General features: G+C 37.1%; 2 protein-coding genes across 2 annotated transcripts; both read right to left on the bottom strand.

Moving 5' to 3' along the window:
* Nucleotides 1-654: 654 nt before the first annotated feature.
* On the bottom strand, nucleotides 655-10340 carry LOC103723419 (calcium-dependent protein kinase 26-like). The gene is made up of 7 exons (XM_008814331.4): nucleotides 9253-10340; nucleotides 8105-8248; nucleotides 7873-8025; nucleotides 6916-7031; nucleotides 6065-6232; nucleotides 2139-2363; nucleotides 655-1056 (listed from the first exon to the last, which is right to left on the bottom strand). The coding sequence occupies exons 1-7, from the start codon at nucleotides 9983-9985 to the stop codon at nucleotides 919-921; spliced, it is 1677 nt and encodes a 558-aa protein (XP_008812553.1). The 5' UTR covers nucleotides 9986-10340; the 3' UTR covers nucleotides 655-918.
* Nucleotides 10341-12493: 2153 nt separating this feature from the next.
* On the bottom strand, nucleotides 12494-19242 carry LOC103723410. Its single transcript, XM_008814319.4, has 3 exons — nucleotides 19020-19242; nucleotides 13069-13176; nucleotides 12494-12972 (listed from the first exon to the last, which is right to left on the bottom strand). Exons 1-3 carry the CDS (start codon nucleotides 19080-19082, stop codon nucleotides 12751-12753), a joined length of 393 nt encoding a protein of 130 aa, XP_008812541.1. The 5' UTR covers nucleotides 19083-19242; the 3' UTR covers nucleotides 12494-12750.
* Nucleotides 19243-19824: the final 582 nt, after the last annotated feature.

Here is a 19824-nt window from a genome sequence, read left to right as displayed (position 1 = left end):
AGCAACTGCAGGGGCTCCGACCATCTCGTATCGTCGCAGCAATGGATCCCACAGCTGAATGACCGCGAGCAGCGTAACCGTAGTTGCGTCACTGCAAGCTTCTGCCTGGTCTTCTTGTGGCATGGCAGAGTCCAAGGGGGTTCTTGCTGTCTACTTTGCCGATCTGAGGTGAGACATCAGAGGAGGTACTTCATCGGCCATTCCTGCCTGGATCTCAAGCTTCTGCCGCGAGAACTGGCTCCTCTCTCGCGTTCCAAATCCCTGTCGAAATCCTGCCCTCTCTCTCATCGCTGTGGCCATCGTTGTCGGGACTGCAACTCATCTGGCTGCAGCGTGGCTTGCTCCTTCCTTGTTCTTCCCACTTCTGATGGCTGATGCTATTTGCGCGGCGGTCTTGCCCATCAGTTCATCCATATATAGATGCGAGCAAGTGTAGCTGGGAACCCAGTTCTTCCGAGCCCAGCGCAGCCAGTCTCTGAAACACCTCGAAACCACTAGCCAGCTTCTGATTCCCAAGAATGAAGGGTTTTCTGAGATTGTGCATTGCGAGTTTTGGAGTATAAACTGCATCCCATTAAAACAGTGGTCACTCCAGTAGCTCCCACAGCCCCAGGAGTGGTATATATTAACCATAGCTCCACAATACATTCAAAATTCACAAAACAGAGATTCACCGTTATCATTTCATCATAGATGTCATTTAACAGACGAGTGTCCGAACAATCAACGACATCTTTAACATGTTAACTCCATACATTTTGTACATGAGAGCTTTCTCATTTTCCAAACTTCGATAAATCATCATAAAAATCTTTAAAAGATTTGCTGTCATTTCTCTACATTCAATTCACAAGACTAGTACAAAAAATGGTAGAAAAAGGAAATAAGTGAAGAGTTTGTAACGGAATCGGTACATGGTTAAATATCAGGAGCTCCAGGTGCATCTCTCATGGTAAAATTAAAAGTATTCCGCATGGTTCTTCTTCCAATTGGGCCAATTCCCATATTACCCTTTTGCATCATAGCAACAAACTCATCATAGTCAATACAACCATCCTGATACACGAAAAAGAAAAGAGTTTAATGTTAACCAAGCATACAGTTCTTTTTTTTCAGATCATTCTTATGTTTTGTTATATATATATATATATATAGAGAGAGAGAGAGAGAGAGAGAGAGAGAGAGAGAGAGAGAGAGAGCTCGGGTCCATTTGGTCTCTAATGATCCAATGAAAATCAACGATGGACCTCTCAAAATGAAAATCGGTCCCATTAATTATAATCTATGGTGCATCAAATGCTTAGAAACAAAAAATCATGTATTTTTCAGATCTTTTATCCATGCATCTGATAAATGAGAAATAAACAATTTTGCTGGTATGATGTCAAGTTTTCAATCGATCTATAGTCTACATGTGTTCAAATCAGCTGAAAATTTAATCTGAAATTCAACATATGAAGCAACGAAGAGCACGTACTGTGAACTCCTAAGATTATAAACATAATAAGCATATATATATATATTCCATATCTTAGACAATCCATAAATCTAATAGAAACATCAACCGGAAATAATCAGTGGTAACTCCTCAGTTAGCTTATACCGATGAACTAAATAATGTGAAAAATATATTCCAGCTAGTGCTATCCAATTGAGCTATTTTAGAATGGTAAGCCGGTTAACTTCCTGAAGCAGCTATATAAATCGTAGTTAACATATTTCTTCATATTGACAGCATTCTCCAAAAAATTTGAGGGTGCTTACGTGTTACACATAGGACAACAGTCAACCAAAATCTGAATATGAACAAAAGAAAGCCAATATGGCGCAAATAACAAAGTGAAAAAAAATATAGAAAACTGCTGCAGCATCACGGGGCATTAAGGTTGATGGTGCAAATGCAAGTTTATGAAACTTGATGTTGTGTTGTATGCTATATACTAAAGACATGTATTAGATAAAAACTATTTTCCTTTTCTATAGGGTGATGCATGTTGACAGAAAGCATGCATTCTACCAACATTAATCACTGATGTGCAAAATTAATTGGTTCTTGGCCATGATTAGTATGAGGCTTTCAATATAATATGGAAGATTTGATTTCATGTAAGATAAACTTGCCGACAATGGTTACTTACATTGTCCTGATCAACTTCTCTGATAATGTCTTCGATGAGAACATCTGTTATGTTATGCTCTTTACAAGCTTGCTGAAGCTCATCAACTGTTATATAACCACTTCCATCCTTGTCAAAATAGGAAAATGCTGCCACCAAATGTTCTTCACGTTCCAGTTTGTTAAGATGTACCGTTGCAGCAATAAATTCCCCGTAGTCAATGGTACCACTGTTGTCCACATCAGCCTAATATGCATTTGAATTGGTCAGTCGAATTAAATGGATTAATCGCATTCTTTTTTTATGATTATTATCTCTCAATATGCCTAGAGAATATTTCAGAAGAATGAAATGAAGATACATTTATCTTTAAGAAAACAAAAAGTTTGAGTTCGTGAGATTAAGGCATTAGCAACAATCCGACAGTACCACATAGTTTAAAAAGAATCAAGTGGCTGTCTCATCTACTTGTCCAGTTTCTTTACCAAAGTCAACGCCCAAGAATGCAGAAGAAATATTCAGGCTATTACAAATAACAATAACGGCAATAATAATCTGAGGTGCAGTGCAAAAAAATAATTTGCTTCTAGAAACATACATTCTTATGCTTCTTCTGTTTCATAGTGTGAAAAACACAATGAACACTACTTCCCTTTCTTCCAACTGGGCATCCAATTTAAGCCCCTCTACTTTGATGTGCTATTCTTGCCGTTTTACTTTCAAGAACATGAGATAAAAATCACAATTAGCAGAATTTGGGAAAAGAAGAGAATACAAACATATGATAGTTGCCATAATCATATTGACCACCAAGCTCTCAATCACTTGCAAGAAACTCCAGGACTCAGTTAACATCAAATAGATAAGTGGGTCAACTTGTCTAGAGCAACAAAGAAGGGGTCACCATGAACAGAGGCATTTAAGAACATTAGATGTTGATGATGTCAGATCACCAATTTTTTTTGTTTTCCAGAAGTGCAATTTGCACATCAGAGCTATACTCCTAGGTAAACAACATTCTTGAAAAAGATACATCTAAAAGATGTACATCAGTACTGATAGATAAATTGACAACTATATATCTTTTTTTTGAATATAGGATAAAGATACAAAAAAAATATGCCTAGAATCAGGGTTTATGACCAGGAATCAACTGGCAGTTTCTCATCAAAACACAACCACTATATGTATTTAATGAGAAAAATTATTGAAGCAGTCATATGGCAGGTTTATGCCATTCTTCCATGCAGCAATGCATATTATTTGACATATACACTTGCACATCTTATTTATTTAGACACTAGCATGATGTTTGTTGATTAAATCCCAATTATCAATATAAAAGAAATGAAAATTTCATTACAGTATAGAGAAATATAGTCTCACCTTCTGATGAGTGTTCCATTGTTTAACAAAATATCATGTTTAAAAGTCAAATATTGGTATGGATGCCTGAGAAGATTTTGCATTTCATTTTTGCTTTTTTGCACATTTTCTTATTTGCTGCAGAAAGACCTCTAATTGCATGTAAAAAGATTTAAGTGTCTTGCTGAACACCTAAAATATTGAATGAATACCACTTTCAACAACATGGAAAACAGATGTGCATCATCAACAGAAACATATGGTAGCTGCAAGACTAAACAAGACTCTCCAAATTTTCCCCAGACTGATGATTGTCGGTCATCATCCAAGCAGATCATGTCGTAAATCATAAGAAGTGGCAGTCTGTTGCACAATCATATGGTTGATTTTTCATGAGCTTGCACAATTCACATTTCATTATCATTATCTTTCACTCCCTTTTTTAGGATAATGATTGTCTTTAATATTATTCGTCCACATTGAGGTGTGAAAGATTTTCGAAGGGTCATTAAAGAAAATATTTCCTTACATATCTGAAAAGAACCATCACGGGCTCCCACAAATAACTTCAGGAAAGAAGTTATTTGAATCTTGTTCAGAAGAATATATTGTGCCCTAGCACAAGGATATGATTTCAGCCATTTGCATACTGTGAGTTTCACAACAAAAAGAAATGAATGCATGACCATCAGTTAATGCTAATTAAGTTGAATTTATCATGACTAGAGTTATAATAATGCCATCAATGGAAAATGATTTACGGAATAATAAAAAGAAACGAATGCATGACCGTCAGTTAATGCTAATCAAGTTAAATTTATCTGGAGTTAGAATAATGCCATGAATGGAGAATGAGTTACAAAATAATAAAAAGAAATGAATGTATGACCGTCACTTAATGCAATGAAGGCATGACCAACAGTTAATGCTAGTTAAGTTGAATTTATTGTGACTAGAGTTAAAATAATGCCATGAATGGAGAATAATTTACAGAAAAGTACAAAGAAATGAATGCATGACCATCTGTTAATGCCGATTAAGTTGAATTTATTGTGACTAGGTTAAACTAATGCCATCAAAATTTATCGAGTTAAAATAATGCCACGAATGGAGAATGATTTACAGAATAATAAAAAGAATTGAATGCATGACCACTTAAGTTGAATTTATTGTGACTACAGTTAAATAATGCCATCAAAATTTATCGAGTTAAAATAATGCCATGAATGGAGACTGATTTACAGAATAATAAAAAGAAATTAATGCATGACCATCAGTTAATGCTAATTAAGATGAATTAATCATGACTAATAAAATAATGCCACCATGGAGAATGATTTACAGAACAATAAAAGAAGTGAATGAATGACATCAGTTAATACTCATTAAGTTGCATTTATCATGACTGGAGTTAAAATAATGCCACGAATGGAGAATAGTTTACAGAATAATAAAAAGAAATGAATGTATGACCACCAGTATATGCTGACTAAGTTGAATTTATCGTGACTAGAGTTGAAATAATGCCATCAATGGAGAATGATTTACAGAACAGTAAAAAGAAATGAATGCATGACCAGTTAATGCTAATTAAGTTGAATTTATCGTGACTAGAGTTAAAATAAGGCCATTAATGGAGAATGAGTTACAAAACAATAAAAAGTGCTGAATGCCTGACCATCAGTTAATGCTAATTAAGTTGAATTTATGGTGACTGGAGTTAAAATAATGCCATTAATGGAGAATGATATATAGAAAAATAATAATAAATGAATGCATGACCATCAGTTAATGCTAATTAAGTTGAATTTATTGTGACCAGAATTAAAATAATGCCATCATTGGAGAAGATTTATAGAAAAATAATAAAAAAAGATTTCCAACTGGATAGCTAAAAGCAATGCATTTTGCAGCCTCTTAGAAAGAAAATAATGCATCTTGCGGGAAGGCAGCAATAAAAACACAGGTGTCTTTTACCAGAAATCAATAGAACAAAAGTCAGTTAAATGCATGCATGTTTAGACATCCATGATTAAAAACCCACCTAGTTCGGATGATCTAATTTGCTTATTTTTGACAGGTTATACCAAATTTGTCTACCCCCAGTTGTTATGAATATTTTTGGATCTTACAGTTCTATATCCTATAATATTGCTGCCTGCTGTCCCATGCCATCAAAATGAGCTAAATCAGTTATACAAGGGTATGCCGATATATTAAATAACTGCAATTACCTGTATAGTACGGTGAACTGCAAAAATGATACTTTTTCACTATTCTAATAAATAAGATATCCGAACTTTAAAATGAAGACAAAAGTTAAGACATATCCTCTTTTTCCCTGTGGTTGGCAAGATCTAAAACCTTTCATTCCATTAGCAGCAATACATGTCTGCTAGCAAGAGGCACTACAGAAATTTTTATCAGCATAACATGCAACTGTCATGCTCTCCACTTGATATTACATTTTTAAAATTTTTAGTTATTCTCATCGTCCTTTTTCTTTTTTTTCCTTCATCTTTGTTTAAGTCTTGTCATTAACTTACACAAAAGAAATTTTGTAGTTTCTTAAATGCCCTTACCGCATCCATGAGAGCACGAATTTCTGATTCTTTCAAATTAGAACCGTATTTTTTCAGACCTTCTTTAAGCTCATCAAATGTGATCGCACCACTGTTGTCCGTGTCCATTGCCTTAAACATTTCCCTTAGTCCAGCAATCTCCTCCTCTGAAAGGCTTTCAGCTATAACCTGATAGGATGTAGTACAGTATCAGAAAACCATGACATTTTCACAGAAATGAAAAATAATATTAGAAAGAAAATTTATGACAGAAGCCTAAACCTAAAATAGTATTTGCTTCTGTGTGGCTACCTGAAGCAATACAAGCATGATTTTCTTAAGAATAGAACTGGTTCCCTGATCAGTTATGGTTATGGAATTGCATCCTATCAATGTCCATCAATAAAACACATTGAAAAGAAAAAAAGGAATATGCACTGTGACTAATAAGAGTACACCTATAGCTATATCAGCCAAAGAGTGTAGATCGATATATTAGGTAACTGCATCTCTGTCTAATTCTAACAGAGCGTTTTATCAGGGTTAGTAGGAGACAAGAAGTCACATTTACGATATATGATTATATGAAAACAATCATCATTTATCGCAAGGTCAGTTGTTTGTTCGCATATATAAAGATTAAAGAGCCCAGGACCAAGATCTTTCATGTTAGGCAAGGCAGCTTGAACATTATTTAAATGGTACTTCAAAAAAGAGTTGCAATGATTTCATGCTGGAGAAGGGATGCTTCTAGTGGGAGAAGATTTAACAAGTTACAATGAAAAGCTTCAACTGAACGAACTAGAATTGATAATTTTATAATAGCATTAAAAGTTTATCTATTTTTTTTGAAGATAAGCAAATCAACTTACTCTTAAAGCCATCTTCTTCAACTTATTCATTGCGGAGAATTGCTTAAGGCGAGAGAGAACTGCTGGATCCAGTGCTTGATCAGGAGCAACTCCATTCTCACATATCCAAGGATGACCTGACCATTAGAGCAAAACAGGATTGTACTGTCATGAAACCATATACTCTTATTTCAGAAGTGGGCCAGCTGATGATACTTCTAATTAAAGATATTGGATAATTTGGCATCTGGTCCTCTTGCCTGTAGTTACAACAGGGAAGTCGTTTATAAAAATTAAAAAGGTAGGCTATTCCTGACTTACAACAAGCCCAAAGAGAGCTAAACAGGGGTCAGACTCAAACTATAAAGCTTGGCTACAGAACAGTAGTACCTTTATGTAAATTTCACTGACTCTACCGACTTATACGAGCTTCACAGGAAAACAGTATATGGGACAGAAAAGGTGGATGGCTTGTCAGAATGTGATACCCTGCTCCTTGTAATTTGCATTCTCAGAAGTCCAAATGTGTAATTTCTGTCTTGGAGCTAATATTACCATCGTTTACTGAGCTTTTGATTCATATAAGCCTAAGATTAGTTACTTTCTTTTCAATATCTCATCAATGAATTTCAATCGTAGTGGAGATAGCACTCTATAGGAATGAAAGGGAAACAGATAAAAAAAATTTAAACTCAAATACTTGGGATAAGGGCTGCTGGTTATGGATATGGGCACATATTAAGTTCATATTAATATGAACAACAAGATACATAACAGCACATCATCAGAAAAGAATCATTACTGCAAAACAGTCAAGTTTGACCCCCATGGATTCATGTAAAGATGAAGATACCAGCAAATGACCACACTCCAACATGATTCTTCTACGAGTTCAAGATTTCTGGTGCAACTATCAACAATCCCATTTCATATTAACTAAGGGGAAGGCATGAATTTTGAGTGAAGAAACTGACATACATAGTACTTCATGGGCTGTCAAGCGTTCTGAAGGGCGGGAGCAAAGCATTTTTCTGATGAGGTCCTTAGAACTGTCAGAGATCATAGGCCATGGTTCTAAGTCAAAATCAATGTGTCCCTTCAAAACGGCATCAAAGATCCCTTGCTGTGTCTCTGGAAGAACAGGCAAAAATCAGCCTTAGGAATTTTTACAATTGCTACAGTGCATCAGCAGGGTAAATTGAAATCATACCAGCCCAGAAAGGTGGTACACCACTCAACAATATGTAAAGTATTACACCAGCTGTCCAAACATCAGCTTCTGGTCCATAGTGTTTGCACAGTACCTCAGGAGCAACATAATACGGGCTCCCTACCACATCTCTGAAAATCTGGCCTGAAGTTCCAAGAAAAGCAAATAAATCAACAAGCATGCATATAAATGTAATTCAAAATTTTTGAATTAACCAATGGTAGACAAAGTTCTGACACTTCATCTATATTGGAGTTGCAGACCTAACAGGCAGGAAGAAAAAAGATAAGACTTGCCCAATATGAAAGAATGTGCATGTACAGACCAGCAAGATACTCAGATGTATGCATAGAAAAGCTTACTTCATAATACCAATTGATCATTAGGATTTAGGAATTCTTTAGCAATAGTTTTCTACTTTTGATACAATTTGCATTTTGTGTAAACGTTTTTAAAAAGGGGAAAGATAGGCTAAGTGGAAAGATAGTTTTAGTATACATATAATTCCTGCCAGTTCCATTATAGCAAGAGATCTGCTTCATTATCCAGCCATTTATTTGCACTACACAATTACTTGGAAATTTAGATATCTACAGCGGTCAATCTAGTTGCTTGATGTGCTTCGAGAAGTTACTCATAAAAAATGATGCTATAGCATTGATCAAGTGCAGTAACATCAGCTACTGTTTAAGAGTTAAAACTGGGATATTCTTTTTTATGACAATAATGGTTGAAGCAACACCAATTGTTTCACAGAAATAGAAGAATTATTTATATCAAACACTCAGGAAAAGCATTTCCCAGGGTTTCAAAACAGAATATCTTCCCAACAGAAGGGCGCAACAACTGGGCTACAACCTTGTCAGCAATTTCTTCATCGATGCACATGAACGCCCTGTATGACAAATAATCCTCCAACTCTTCCAAATGTTCAATCTCTTTATACATATAATTAGCTTCAAGACAGCACTCGATTAATAACAAAAAACTACCAAAATTAGCTAGTTTAAATGATAGTATGAATGCAGAACAGATTGGCTGCAACCAGCTTCAATTAATATAGAAGACAATAATAGTGCATGATAACATTAAGACATGCTAAAACCATCAAATTTAACTGATAAAAGAGAGAACTTTTACAAGTTTACCAGGTTTGAAGAAGACGGAGAGCCCGAAATCAATCGCCTTCAGGGATGAGTCGTCGTCCTTATTCACCAGCAGGAAATTCTCCGGCTTAAGATCCCGATGCATGACACCAAGCGAGTGGCATGCCTCCACGACCCCAACGATGATCCTCGTCAGCTCGGCTGCCTTGCGCTCGCTGTAGTGCCCCCTCTGTATAATTCGATCAAAAAGCTCCCCTCCCTCGCACAATTCCATCACGATGTGGACGTAGAGAGAATCCTCATATGCCCCCTTGATCGTGACGACATTCTTGTGGCCCGAGAGGTGGTGCATGATCTGGATCTCCCGCCTCACGTCATCGACATCCTCCTTCGATATCAGCTTCCTCTTGGAGATGGACTTGCAGGCATAATCTATGCCGGTGGCGATCTCGGTGCAGAGATAGGTGGTTCCGAACTGGCCCTGCCCCAGCTTCCGGCCAAGAGTGTAGAGGTCCCGGAGGTTGGGGGTCTTGTGGCCGAGGACGGAGTTGGACTGGGAGTCGGCGACCCGCCGCATGGTGGTGGCCTGCTTGGGGGGGTCGTCAAGGATCAGGCGGGAGGAGGGGTCGTCTGCAGAGCCGGAGGGGTCGTCGGAGGAGCAACGGCGTTGGTGATGGTGGTTGTCGCGGTTCCGTTTAGTTATCGACTGGTTCACGGGCTCGTCGAAGCGGTGGAAATACTTGCTTGCCAAATATCCCCGGCATGTGTTGCCCATGAAACGACCACGAAATCCCTCAACACATCGATCGATCGGTCGATCGAGATCACCAATTCAGTAGCTTTTCCTGATGGAAAAATCGCGGCTTTGGCAGCTCCTGCGAGCTCGAAAGCATCAAATTTTGGAGAAAATACTGGATTTGGGCATCGAAATACCTGATATTTAGGTTTTTAGAGGGAAAGAAGCCATCGAGGAGCGAAAAAGAGAGGGGAGGTTGGATTTGGGGAAGAAAAGCTCGGGAAGAGGGAGCCCACTAGAAGTTCTGAAAAATTTAAGAAATGAAAAAAGTTTGTTTTTTTACGTATTTGTTCTTTCTTTTGGCCTTTTCGCGAAGATTAGAAGGTGGGGAGGAAAGGGAGGAGCACGGATGACTTTTTTGTTTCTGGATTTGGACAACTATATGACGTCAAATTCGGCTTTCTTTAACTTGGGCCAGGAATTGATAGGTGCACCCTTCAGATCACGCTTCACGCGTCTCTCCGTGTGTTGTTGACCCTAATGGCTTATTCTTGTTTGGAAGGTCAGAGTACGTGAGAGTGAACATAACAGAAATAACTGTTGGAGTTAGATGTAGGGAACATTCTAAATAGAGACGCCGCGCGTGTATTGGTCACCCTAAGTGGTGGATAAATTAGAACTAATAATGGTGAATAAAGTTAAGTTTACGAAGAATTCGTTATGATATCCATATTGAACCGGATTGGCTTGGTTTAGTTGTGCTTTAACCACTGCCAAATTAACCTGCATGAAGCTAATAAATAAATAGTAACGATAAACTAGCATGAATGTAGCATAATGGAACAACTAATTTTGTAAAGCTTGTCATGATGGTAATCTAAGATAATTACATTGCAGACAAAACAAGATAGAGAGAGAGAGAGAGAGAGAGATTATGCTCCTCTGAACATCTAACTTTTATATTCAAATCAATAATGGCCATCCAAATTAAAGATTCAATCATAATCTATACCACTAAAAATATTTAGAAACAAAAAATTACATATTTTTATTGTCTCTAACTTATGCATCAAAAAAATATAAAAATAAATAGTTAAAACGATATCGGATCATATTTTGCTACGATCAAAACATTAAATTTATTGATTTTCAATATATACATGTTAGCACATGTATATGATCAATAGTTGGATTCTCAATTTAAATAATTTATTATATATTATAGCATATTATTGCAATGAAAAACACCTATTTTTGTGTCCATGTGATGAATATGTTAAAGACAATGAAATTATAAAATTTTTGACTTTTAGATATGTTTGTGGTATAGACCTTAATCAAATGTATGGATCTTCAATTTGGATATCCATTATTGATTTTGGAATTAAGAGAAAAAAATATCCTCTCCCCTCAAAAAAATTATAGCCCATTTCTCTCTCTTTATACATACATACATACACATATATACATACAATATATATATATATATATATATATATATATATATATATATATATAATACAATAGGTAGATACATACATACATATATATGTCAGCTAATAATAGATAGTAAATGGTGCCATAGTTTAACACACCAATGGATCGACAATGCTTTTTTTTGCCTGTTTGGATCAAGGTAGATGGACTAAACAGGAGCTCATTCCGAACCATTTCTTTCCTGTCCGGATCAAGGTAAATGGAGTAAACTGGAGCTCATTTCGAACCATTTCTTCCTAAATTTGGCTACGACAATTCACTTCAAGCCGGTATAATGCTTGAAGTAAGCTTCCTTGAGTTAAACCGCGTTTGGACGCTCAGCTATGGGCAATCAAACAAGCATTTAGCCAGGATGAGCTATCCAAAATGACACAAGTTACATTATCTCGTTTAACTTGTTGCATTATTTTTATCAGCAGGTTGCCAAATAAGCCACATCAGGTCACTTGTTACATGTGCCCCTGTTTTTCTAGCTCAAATTCAATGAAGCAGCAATCTTTAAGGTGATCAATTAGTTTGATGCTTCTATCAGCCTTTTGGATTGATGACCATATAAGCTACAAATCAAGGAGCAATAAGAGACCTCCATGGAAGATAACTGATTTTCTTGAGAGAAGTTTCAGTTACTAATCCATTTATATTTTTAAAGAACAGAAGATGTCAGCGATAACATGGTCATATTCAACAACTACACAAGCCTTTTGCATCACAGCCATCGGTTTGCAGACAACATAATGATTTCATCCATATAAAAGATGATATTAGCCCCGGCTGACATAAAATTCATCCTCAGGTGGCGCTGGACTATGTTTTGTTGTGGTAGAAGTATTCGGAAAGAGTAGGTGGACTTCATCAACAAGGACTTTTGTTTTAATGAGAATCTCAAAAATAGAGGACTTACTTGTGAAGCATATGGTTGAGTGCCAGAACTTGTTTAATGGCACCCATTCCAACATACTAACCCCATCCCAAGAGAGAATCTTATTTAAAATTGATTTCTTATAGTAGTTGGTTTCAGAATGTACCAAGGGAAAGCAAAGACAGGCGGACTAGCTGAATTTTATATCACATAGCACTTGCTTGAAACTATGAAGCAGCTACCTAAATATAAACAACATGGAGAAAACATCAACCCTCAGCCAAATGCAACTGACCACATGGCAAATGAACCTCAGAATTCTAATCAATAATTAACTCTGTTAAGACATTAGACATATAAAGATGCATTGCCCAGGCTGCCCAGGCTTCGGCGCAATAAAGTATCCAGATAAAAGAAAGGAACCACTTAGATGCTGCACATCACAAAGTCAATGGTCAGGCAAATCCTGTTGCTCTTGACTGCTTTCACCATTTGTTCCAGCAAAACTGCGCCTTTCATCAGCATTTGCAGTTATAACTGGCATCCAGACATCCGCTGTGCTGCTCAAGAGGGACTTTACCTGTGGGTCAGCAGCCATGGTTGAGGATATCATCTTGTCAACATCATCCAGCTTGGTGGAGAGCTTGTCTAACTCTGCAGCTATTTCCAGCTAGAAGAATTGAACAAGAAGCAGAAAGCACATGAGGGAATATAAAAGCTAGAAAGCTAAAAGTCAATACAGCTACTATCATGAAATCTCGCATACCTCATCAAGATGCTTGGATGGTTTTTGTGGAACCTTGGTGACCTCTAGACCCAGTGCTTCTATCTTGGCACGCAGTTCTACTTCTTCTTGGTTGCTCAATGATTCTACCTGCGGAAGTTATTAGAAGTGTGAATAGGAACTGAAATTTATTGACCACCAATCAGTGGTTTCAACTATCATGGATAATTTTATTGACATCCTAAGTATCTGACATAAATTTCCTCGAAGAATAGGTGTCTTGCTCAAGAAGACGCATCTAACAATGGAATTTAGCAGGATACCGCATAGGATATCCACAAGATAATGGATGACTCTAAAGGCATAAACCACAATGTGGGAAAAAAATCCATTTTGAAATATGAGAGTTTATGAAAAGTCATCAACCTTCTGCTACATAACTTCGAATAAAGACAGATTTTTTCAGCAATATATTGATTGTACATTTGACGGCAACTCCACAGGTTCAAAGGAAAAATAGGCATTCTGTCCTCAGATAAAAGCACTAAAATCTCTTTAAGATACGGTTTCAACTTTAACTGGTTTGTCAGCAGGACAGCAAGCCAACAATCTGATTGATGAATCCATGCCATGTGACCTGGAAAAGGAGGAAAAAGCGATACTGGCGATGCATCTATGTCTGAACAGCCTTGCATGTATGTTCTTCAGATTTACAGATAATTTTACAAAAAAAAACACACACAAAATTCATAATGTATTTGATTTTCCTCATACATGCCAACTACTTGACTTGGAGTTGATCAACCAATTGTTCAAGATTCAAATCCTATAGTTAAGCATCAAATAGATTGCTAATATTGGTCTGGTTCTTAGTAGCAGGAAGCTCTAATCAAGGGTGGCAGACCTGCTTCAGAATTCACTCTTTATCTGCTTCTTAAGTGCTTCCTATTCTAAAACAGTCTGACAAATTTGCTTCCCTGCACTGCACTCAAATTCGCTCCTGCTTTGGGTAACTAAAGTCTGTTGACGATCTAATAGATTGTCCTTTATCCCCAATTCTCATATTCACATGGGGAAAAAACATGATGAAACACATTATTGGGCTAAAAAAATATCTAGCTAAACATCTGGCTTACAGTGTAGAGACATTAAAATGGACACACTAAAAAAGAAAAGAAATGAAAAGAATGAAGCAATATAAAGAACTATTAGATATTAAATCTCCATGTGTAACGCCACAGCGACAAGGGGGAAATTCGAATAAAGAATAACAACCACGTAGAAAAGAAATGGAAATTTAACCTTTCCTCTTTTTTTCCCAAATAAGAGATTTAAAAAAATATAGGCTATCATCTATGATCTATGTCATTAACAATACAGTCCTCAAGTTTTGAAGTTCATATTACCAGTTTGACATCCAGACCATATCATACCAGCATTCGGCATGTGCAATGCATGACAGAGGCAAGAAGAGCACTGAGTTTATGATGTATAGTAATATCCCATCAACTAAGGAAATGATTTGACTTAGCAGTTGCATGCGCACGTTGCACATTGCACATAGTTTTAAGTAGTACAAGTCCTTCCAGCAAAAGAAAAAAATAAGAAAGAAAAAAAGAGAGGTAGGAGTGCTTGCTAGATTCAAAAGCTCCCTTTAAATGATCAAATGCTTGGGATTATTTTTTTATTATAAGAATGTTTTATTTATACAAGCTAACAAATATGCTCCCACCCTAGGTTGATGAGCTTCTCTTGTTCCTCTCTCGAAAACATAGCCAAGTCTCCAGAGATGAGTCCCACTAAAGAAGGAGTGCACTTAAAGATGTGTCACAGCCCCGTGCATAAGCACCCCACTGTTAAAGTCACATGGCCTTATGCACAAACATAGAGCCATGTTTGGAAATTTGTGTTAGACAACTCAAAACACCGGATAAATCTTTGATTGAACTATTAGGCATTAGCTCTAACATGTCGCCTTCTTTATGTATCTACAAACATCCACGCAACTATTATGATGCTAGTAACTTGAGATGGTCTAACAATCTCTACTGGCAACATTTATAGGATGAACTTAGTACCCAGGGGCGGCCCAATACATTTGGGGGCCTAAGGCGAATCCAATAAATGAGGCCTTTTTTTTAATAATAATTTTTTTAATAAAAATAAAATACTTAAAAAATGATATGAAAATAGATAGCTATTAAGTACACTATTTCAACGAAGATGCATGAATCTAACAAAAATACACAAGAAATCTTTTTAATTTAATATAATTCTTCAATGGGAGCACAGAAAAATAATTACCCTAAAAGAAGGGCCATGAAACTGATTAAATAACTGAGATAATGCTTGACAATACTGTTTACCCCGTCAAGCAAGAGCAGAATAGGAAAAGGTCATCCCACGGCACTTCATGGCCAAGGTAAAAAAAAGAATTTGTCCAGAAAGGGGCCTCCCTATAAAAGAAAGTAGGGGCATTATGGAAAATTCACTCCATCTAATTAATAAAAGTCTCATCCCACCATCTCCCCTTCAAGTGAGTACCCAAGCAGCGACTGCAACATCACACAGCAGCCATTGAACCCCCTCCCTCCTTTTCTCTCTGTACCACCCAAGAGGGAAGAGGGAAGAAGAAACCGAGAGGAGAAAATTAAAAGAATCTCCACCCTCCAAGAAGTCCATTTCCAATCCCCCTTTCTTCCTGATGGCCCGGCTGGGTCAGGAGTAATGTGAGGGAAGGAAAACCAAGACCAAAACCAAAAAAGAGAAGGGATGAAAGATGAGAGTGGCTTCAGGCGTGTATCAAGCCAACCAAATCCCTTTCTTCTTCCTGATGGCCCACTGCCCAGGCCAGCGCCCAGCTACGACTCTAGCTATTGGAGACGGATGGAAAAGGCAGAAGGCTACAGATTAAATAAAAAAAAAAAACTATGCAGTGGGGACCGTGGGATGGGGGCCTTCCGTGGGTCGGGGGCCTTAGGCGACCGCCTAAGTCGCCTAAGGCCCGAGCCGGCCCTGTTAGTACCATTTGGATATAGTTCACCACCTTCAATATGTGTCATTTAATGATATGTAAGGCTCCCCCCTTCATCAATATATTTCTCTTGAACAGTTGAAGTTGTGCAAATTGAGGACAAAATATTGGAGAGTCGATTAGGATGATATGGGCATATAGAATGAAGATTTAAGGTGGCTTCAATAAGGAATACTTTAATCTTTGCCTAAGGATGTGTCAAGAGGAGGGGAAGACATAAGGTAACACATACGGAAATTGTGAGAAAAGGATGTAGAATTGTTTACAAGAACATCAGAGGTAGCCTTGGGCAGGAATGCTTTGCAAATGAAGATTCATAAGGCCAAACCCCAAATAGTTGGGACATATTCAATGGTTATTGTTATGTCTACTAATATACAGCTCTTAATTACAGATTACCAGTTTGTTCCTAGTAGGTCTCTTAATGATCAAATGATAGAGGGTAGCATCCTTTGTACATATTAGAGGCCCAAAGGAATTGATGGCGTTAGTGTTTTCCATATTTGTGAGTTGGATAATGAAAATTTTCCTCACAATTTTGCTTTAATATGATAGTAACCGGACAATTTGGAATAGATTGGGACCTACCTATACTATTTTACCCAATGACTGCATTCATGGAGTAGCTTAATATGCGGCATAGTCTCCTTTCATCTTCTCTAAAATGAGGCATTGGCAATGTTCCGCTCATTATTTGTTGATTTATTGGAAAATGTAGAAAGAAAGGAAAAGCTTCTCAAAGAGAAAATATAAATACTTGGAGGCTCTACCAACATCTTATTAAGGGCAAAAAAAATTTTGTGTTACTAGTTACTACTGCCTCAATCATAGGGATCATTGATTGGTAGCTTCTTCTGATAAACCATGCTCTGATGCTTTATATTCTTTTTAATACTTATGCTCCATAGCATCATTTTGCACTATGCCTATATCTGACAATGTGTATTATGTTTTCCTCTTTCTAGCACTTCTAGTACAGAACCACAAAAGAGGATAATAAGTGTATATCAGGTGCATCCTACGTATATTGAGTGTCTCCTTGCTTTATTTCTTTTAAGTGTAGTATATCACGTTAGTATTTGGCACATAATGCCAATGGCAATTTTGCTTGTGCTGGATATGGCAACTTGTACTATCAACCTTCATTTGCACTTAGAAATAAATCGGATGATAGCATATATCCCATATCTTGATGTATGGTATTCACAGTTGATGTATTATTTGTTTGATGAGGCAAGGGGATGGGTAATTGATGCATATAAAAATGACCCAAATCAGAGTGTCTAACAAGAATCAGAACTAAGCATACAGAACACAATGTCGCTGGAATGCCATACAAGCATGAGGCTTTAGATAATATCAATGAAAAGATATTTTTATTATCATGAAATACATATTAATAAGGATATAATTCAGTATATCACATAGGATTCCAAAATTGCATGGATCAAGATTGTTGTGCAACAAAGAAGTTTTTTGCAACTTAAATATATTCTAAAGGAGATCAAAAGGTCATAAGGCATTTGTGCTTGTGCTTATTAAAACCAGGAATGACAGAGTTAAAAATGAGCCAGTAGAAGTAATTCAAATGGTCTAATCATGTGAAATACAAGAGGACATTTTTTTAAAGAATGGTACTTATTCAATGTCTAGACTTTTATACAAAATGTCTTCTTTTTTTTCTTTTCCTGAATCACCAGCCACAGGAGGTGTCTGCAGAACTTCTAGTAATTCATTCAGTTCAAACTACATATCTACGAATCAAATGAAGGCACTCCCCTTCAACCTTGTAGGAAAACAGGAAATGAGAAGCTGCAATCAGCAAGTGCAACTTTGAGGAAAGGTACGAGGAGTCTCCATGTAACAAATTGCTAAATGGATCAGTAATGCCCAACACCAAATTTTCCTAGACCATAAGCAAACCAGACCTCCAGATCATACATTTACCAAGTCATAAACAACATTGCTCTTGCAAAACCTCTTTAAATTGAATATTCTCTAGGCCTAACTCTGATTATGTATTCAATCAGACTATATATTCAAGCAGAAGAATGAATGGCAATGAGATGGGTGGAGGTATGTTCCACCCATTTGGAGTGAAAGGAATCATAAGTTCTTCAATAATGTATAATCTAATAGCTGTCGCATTCCAATTCTCATGATCTCCTAGAGTGAGCAACTGAGAAGACCACTCTACCATGTTGTGCATCAAAAAACTTTAGAGTTGCACATAACTTCCAATGTTTATTTCATAATTTATGTCACCATGTATCTAGATGATAAGTACATAAAATAGTAACTACCTGGGGCTCTCTGCTAGCCCCTTTATAGGTCCTACTTTCTTGTTACATGCTTTAAGCATCCAAAGTACAGATAATTTCTTGATTTAACTTTGATACTGTAAGAACATTATTAACATCATTTTTTTTTAGTGATGGAACTCCTTTATATCATCAGCAGTGCTAAAAACTGGAGAGGCAATTTCGATTAGCTGATCCTCCAAGTTCTACAATCCTGGTAAATTATACGTATCCAATATTTTATTTTCCAGATAACCTACCGATCCTAAACAGCATAACCTTGATTCCAGAAAGAAGCAAAAGCACTTCATCAAGCGATTCAGGTATCGTCCACCATCAACAATTGCAAAGGAAATAATCTTCAAATTGTGTAAAAACACGTTTTTGAATCGTACAAGAAATAACTGAACATTTTTAATCGCCCTCGACACAACTGCTGGAACAAACCTTTATTCCACGCCCAACAATGAGATACCTAGTACATGACAAGACCCTTGGGCACGTAATAAAGCTTTTCAGGATTCAATAAAACTATATAAATCATTAATTTTTTTATTAAAAAAATCCCTGGCCCTATATTTCCATTAGACATCAACAACAAAAAAAAAATCAAAGAAAAAAAAAAGCAGCTAATTCAAAGACGAATATATAGAAGAAACCTGTTGGAGGAGCGTGGATAGAAGCTGGAATAGCTGGGCATCTGGCTTTCCTTCTTCCTCCATTCTGGCTTCCCTTTCTTCTCCCGTGAATACTCCTGGAGAGATCTCTTTTTTTTTTTTTTGGTGAAAGGAGAGATCTCTTCGGAGAGGGGAAAAAGTAAATATCCGGGACGCCGTCGGATCTGGGTTTCTTTCCTGCCGGCTCCCTATGGCGTCCAACGCCCGGTTCTTGCGCCGATGAGAACAACGATTTTATGTAAATCCTAATCTGGACCGTCCGATTCACTGTGCCGTGAAGAAGAATCCATTGAGAGCGTCGGATTGATAGGCCAACTTACGGTATAACGCGCTAAACGTTTATGTTGTTACGGGCCGCCGGCAATCTGGTCGAACCTATAAACGAAGTTTTTGATGTGCTCCATCCAGACCCGGTTCATCTACAAGCATGGACCTGATGCACGGGTCCGGTTCTCAGAATTGAGGATGAGCCATCAGGGTGGACACGTGTGGGTGTTTGGTTGATCAAACACTGGGTCCATCCATGGCCAGTCCAATTCAAAATTGTGGAAGCCTTGTTGATTGAAGGCTCGGTAATACAACTCGCAGATTACATGATCTGGATTGTTGCAACTTTATTTTGAGTTGATGATCTAATGTAGAACTTGTTGATTGATCTTGGCAACTCGCCAAGTTGTTAGGTGGATCATAATCTAACTCAACTAAGTGTCTAAAATTATCTTTTCTAACCTGTTTTGCATCTATGCGCGCGTGTGTGTGTGATACACGTACGTAATCCATAAGTTTT

The sequence above is a fragment of the Phoenix dactylifera genome, chromosome 18, assembly GCF_009389715.1.
Source record: "Phoenix dactylifera cultivar Barhee BC4 chromosome 18, palm_55x_up_171113_PBpolish2nd_filt_p, whole genome shotgun sequence".
NCBI classification, from domain to species: domain Eukaryota; kingdom Viridiplantae; phylum Streptophyta; class Magnoliopsida; order Arecales; family Arecaceae; genus Phoenix; species Phoenix dactylifera.
This window is presented reverse-complemented; position numbering and strand designations above follow the sequence as displayed.

Bases quoted from the DNA above. Each gene is read 5' to 3' on its own strand.
- LOC103723419 (XM_008814331.4), bottom strand. From the start codon at position 9,985: ATGGGCAACACATGCCGGGGATATTTGGCAAGCAAGTATTTCCACCGC. The intron at 2,364-6,064 runs GTAAGGGCATTT...AATGCATATTAG, and splicing joins TTCGTGCTCTCATGGATGCG to GCTGATGTGGACAACAGTGG. The intron at 1,057-2,138 runs GTAAGTAACCAT...TTCGTGTATCAG, and splicing joins GAGAAGTTGATCAGGACAAT to GATGGTTGTATTGACTATGA.
- LOC103723410 (XM_008814319.4), bottom strand. From the start codon at position 19,082: ATGGAGGAAGAAGGAAAGCCAGATGCCCAGCTATTCCAGCTTCTATCC. The intron at 13,177-19,019 runs GTTTCTTCTATA...TAACTTCCGCAG, and splicing joins TATCCACGCTCCTCCAACAG to GTAGAATCATTGAGCAACCA. The intron at 12,973-13,068 runs GTATGCGAGATT...CAATTCTTCTAG, and splicing joins CATCCAAGCATCTTGATGAG to CTGGAAATAGCTGCAGAGTT.